Source organism: Anguilla rostrata, chromosome 6, assembly GCF_018555375.3.
Source record: "Anguilla rostrata isolate EN2019 chromosome 6, ASM1855537v3, whole genome shotgun sequence".
NCBI lineage: Eukaryota > Metazoa > Chordata > Actinopteri > Anguilliformes > Anguillidae > Anguilla > Anguilla rostrata.
In genome coordinates, this window is record NC_057938.1 from 2908036 (window position 1) to 2912353 (window position 4318).

The window sequence follows — 4318 nt, forward strand, 5'->3', positions numbered from 1 at the left end:
GTTTGTGCCGTACGCGGTGTGCCTTCTCACTACAAAGGAACAACACACACATAGAAGGAGGGCTGAAATGAATTCGCATCCCATGTTCAAATGAACCACAACTCGGTCAGAGTTCAAGGGAAATAAAAAAGAGGGGATGAATCAGGGGGGGAGGGGAGCCGTTGGCACAGAGCCAGGCGATTTTCTCAGAGATCAGTTTCCAAGGGAACAAAACAATAACAACAACAAACGGTAGCCACAGGCCTTAACTGCTGCACATGATCAGCTGGCGATGCACCAGAGCAGAGATCTTATATACACATACACACACACTCTCACACGTACTCACACACACACACACACACACACACTCTCACATGTACTCACACTCACACACACATACTCAAACACACATACACACACACACACACACACACACTCACACAGACATACACTCACAATCAGACACTCACTCACACACGCATTCACACATACTCACACACACGCACACACACACACATACACACACACACGCACAAGTTCCTTACCTTATCCCTTCAATGAAGCAAACGTAAAGACTCTAGCTGGACTTCCCTATAAAAAAAACGGTCAAATATGAAACAGACACAAGCCTTGGAATGCCGTGGAAATCATACGTGGATATTACAAAACAGATGGGCTGAGAATCAACATAAAATGCACCCCACCCAAAAGAAAACATATGGGTAATGTGCACTTTCTCTGTCCTACACACCGCACAGCGTATTATTGGAGAGAGCGAGCACAAAAGAAAATGGCTGACAATTAACCGATAACTGCGAATTTTCAGGGAGACACAAGGAGTTTATGCAGTTAAAACCCCAGGACTCCTCGCTGAGAGCCCTAACTGTAATGTAGTAATAATATTATGCGTGAAATCAAAACCTAACCATGAGAAAAATGAGGTCACAGACGCCAAATTGTATTAAGAGTAAAGCACCCTGCATTTAAATTGAATATTGGCCCAATTTTCATTGACCTTGAAAGGAAGAAAACAAATATGCAGGGAGTTACTGTGAGGTCGTTTACAAGCACACCAATGCTCCGATCTCCGATCGTACCCCGATTATGCAATACTCTGCTTATTGAAATGGGCTTCGAAATTGTCTTTATCTGATTAGCTTCTATCGGCATAAGGTCATAATCTGCATATTGAAAACCCGATTAAGACACCTGGATTTTTGCCCAATCTTTAGCTTTTGTGTGTGTGTGTGTGTGTGTATGTGTGTGAGTAGACGTCTTTTTGAAACGGTGCATGTCAGGCGCATGTCGAAAATGAAAACAAGTTGCCATTGAGCATACACCGATCAGGCATTAACTGCGTTACTTATATCAATGTGTAAACAACACATACTGGCATAAGCTGATTAGTCCCCCCCCCACCCCCCCACCCCGCCCACTCAAAGTGCATCTGAAGAGAGGACTTTGCACTCAACGACATTGCGCCTTAAAATGGCACTCCTGGGAAATGTATCAGTCATATATTTTTGAAAGAGACCCCATATTTGCAATATGCTGCAGTGTACTCCATCTCCGAAAGCAGAGGGGGGCGGGGGGGGGATGAGCGAGGCCTATCGTTTTGGGGCTGTTCCCAAGCAACGTGGCTCCATTGGAAAGATACGGCGATGCTAACGCGTCACATGGCCCGCGCGGCGCCATTCCACGAGGAGTTCCGTGGCCTTTGATCTCACCTGCGCCGGGGAACACCACGTTCCCCTCTCCCCACGTGGGGGGGGAGAGAGAGAGACGCGCGGAAACAGAAAAGCCCCCCCCCGCCCCCGGCTGCTGCTGCCGCCGCGTCAAATTAATCCCACCTGCGCAAACCAGGAATGCATCTGGACTGCACCGGCTGCAGCTCCCGTTTCTGAAAAACTCAGTTCTGGGGGGGGGGAGAGGGGGAAAGGGGGGGTGCAGGGTTTCTTTTTTTTTTTTACTCACTACTTAATTTTGTACACCCAATTATCTCACATTACAGGCATTTAGCAGACGCTTTTATCCAGAGCAACTCGTACAACTTTTTTAACATAGCATTTGCATTACATCCATCCATACAGCTGGATATGTACTGAAGTGATGCAGGTGGAGGAGTGGCCTACAGTATCTTCACCTCGCACCCAAGGTCAGCTAAGCCGCCACGACAACCTCATCCGCCCCAATTACCATGACAACCTCATTGTCCTGCTCCGGATTACCGTGGAAACCACACAACCTTCTGGATCAGAAAGGGAAAATACAAGGGGGGGGGGGGGGGCAGTGTTGTTGGGAATTTTTAAGTTTTTGTGCACTAACAAACAAATTCTTAGGGGGGGGGAGGGGGGGGCAGGGAAGTGGGGTGGGCAGGGTCACCAAAGGTGCACAGCCCCATCCCTGCCCAGGCGTAGTTGCCTCTGTTCTTAAAGGCTTATGGGAGAAATTTTAAAATGATAGGAACCAAGCTGGAATGTTGAGCGGTTGCAGCTGGCTGGACAAAATGGAAAACAGGGGCGAGGGTTCGAACACCACAAAGACGGGGCCCCCTGGGCCCCCACACTTCACAGGTTCCTTGTTCTCATATTGAGCCGTGTGGGACGTCCCGCTGCCAGAACGCAGTCTTGTGCCATTGGTGCATATGCAGCGTTGCACGTCACATGCGCACACCGCCATTATCAAACATGCGTTTCCCAGGCGGTATCCACTCTGTGGGATCAGCTGAAGGGACAGCAGCTGGGACATGGGGGGGGGGGGGGCATAAGAACCCTTAAGGTGCATGACAGCGTGTGCAGGTGCCCCCCCCCCAGCAGACCGGCGGGCCTGCCGTCCCTCCCCAGGACTGATAGCAGCACCTTTAACGTGCATGACAGTGTGTGCAGGTGGATGCGTGTATTTGGGGCGGGGTCAGGGGGCGGGGGGGGGCAGTCCCTCCCCAGGACTGAAGCCGCTTCTCTGCAGTCATTACCGCCGCCCCCCGGAGCGGGTCCAGGCTACTCGCCAGATCATTCCACACGACCAGCCGGGCGAGTAATGGGACTACTGCTCCCTGCTGAGAGAGGGGGAGGGGGGGGAGAGAGGGAGGAGGAGGGGGAGAGAGAGAGAGGGAGAGGAGGGGGAGAGAGAGGAGGAGGGGGGAGAGAGAGAGAGAGGGGGAAGAGAGGGAGGGAGGAGGAGGGGGGAGAGAGAGAGAGAGGAGGGGAGAGAGAGAGAGAGAGAGGGGGGAGAGAGAGAGAGGGAGAGAGTGAGAGAGAGAGGAGGGGAGAGAGAGAGGGAGAGTGAGAGAGGGAAGAGAAAGAGATGAGAAAAAACGAGAGAGAGAGAGAGAGAGAGACAAAGATGAAAGGGGCCAGAGACATGCATGGATAGATGGACGGATGGCAACCTGAACCTGAATCATGCACACAAAGGTAAAGCAGAAGCTTTCTGAAGTTACCTTCCAGTAAAGTTCTGTGCACTCAGTCACAGGCAAGGAGAGTCCGTGTACATAAATAAGTTATTATTAAAACATCCTGTTTTTTATTGTAAATTACAGTGACAAACATAAATAAACATTTTAAAGACAAAAAGGCACAGGGTAAAAACATAAATGAAAACAAACAAACTTCAAACAAAATGGCCGTTCCAAAGGGTGGGAGGAGACTGGGCTGAGGTGGGAAACAAAAAACACGGCGCTGACCTCCCCTCTGACACGCTTCTGAAAGAGCTCCGCCCCCTTGTGACGGACAGCTCCGCCCACCGCCACACATCCACCCGATAGAATCCATTTGCCCCTCTTGCCTCTCTTTGGGAACAGCAGTCCCAACAAACATCGTTCCCCAGGCACGCCCTTCGCCTGCCGCCGCCACTGCAGTTCCGTCGGTCCGTCAGAGAGCTGCAGCAGGGGAACCGCTCCGCCCCCCCTACAAAAGCTCCGCCCCCCCCGTAACCCGACGACTCTTATCAACACGGGACGGACAGCTACATCTCTGAGGCGACAGGAAATCCACCCGTGTGGGACGGTCCAATACTCCTCCACTGGAAGAGAACTCCCAGGAGTTCAGCCCAGGAGATGCGAGAGGACGTAGAGGTAGCTTCACAGTTCCTCCTGTAGTATCCCAGTGCCAGGCAGGAAGACCGAACGGTTAAGGTCTGGCCTGGGGAGGGGCCACCGTCCCCACGACAACCCAGCTCCTCCCACAGCGAGGCTCAGACGGAGACCGTGCTGGAAACCTCCTCGTACTCGATGACGAAGTACGGGTAGCTCTGGTCGTCGTTGAAGATGACGAACACCTGGGGGTCGACCCAGTTGTCCACGCAGGAGTCGAAGAGGTCGCTGGAGGGGTCGGTGGGG

The 4318-nt window shown here is 52.0% G+C and overlaps 1 protein-coding gene across 2 annotated transcripts in view; it reads right to left on the reverse strand.

The window, feature by feature from the left end:
- Positions 1-3481: 3481 nt before the first annotated feature.
- Positions 3482-4318, reverse strand: part of LOC135258203 (protein mono-ADP-ribosyltransferase TIPARP-like) — an 11316-nt gene continuing 10479 nt past the window's right edge. For both annotated transcript variants that reach the window (XM_064341504.1, XM_064341503.1), the window contains exon 6: positions 3482-4318. This exon is cut by the window's right edge and continues 303 nt beyond it. In XM_064341504.1, the coding sequence (XP_064197574.1) occupies positions 4174-4318 (145 nt within the window). In that variant the 3' untranslated portion in view covers positions 3482-4173.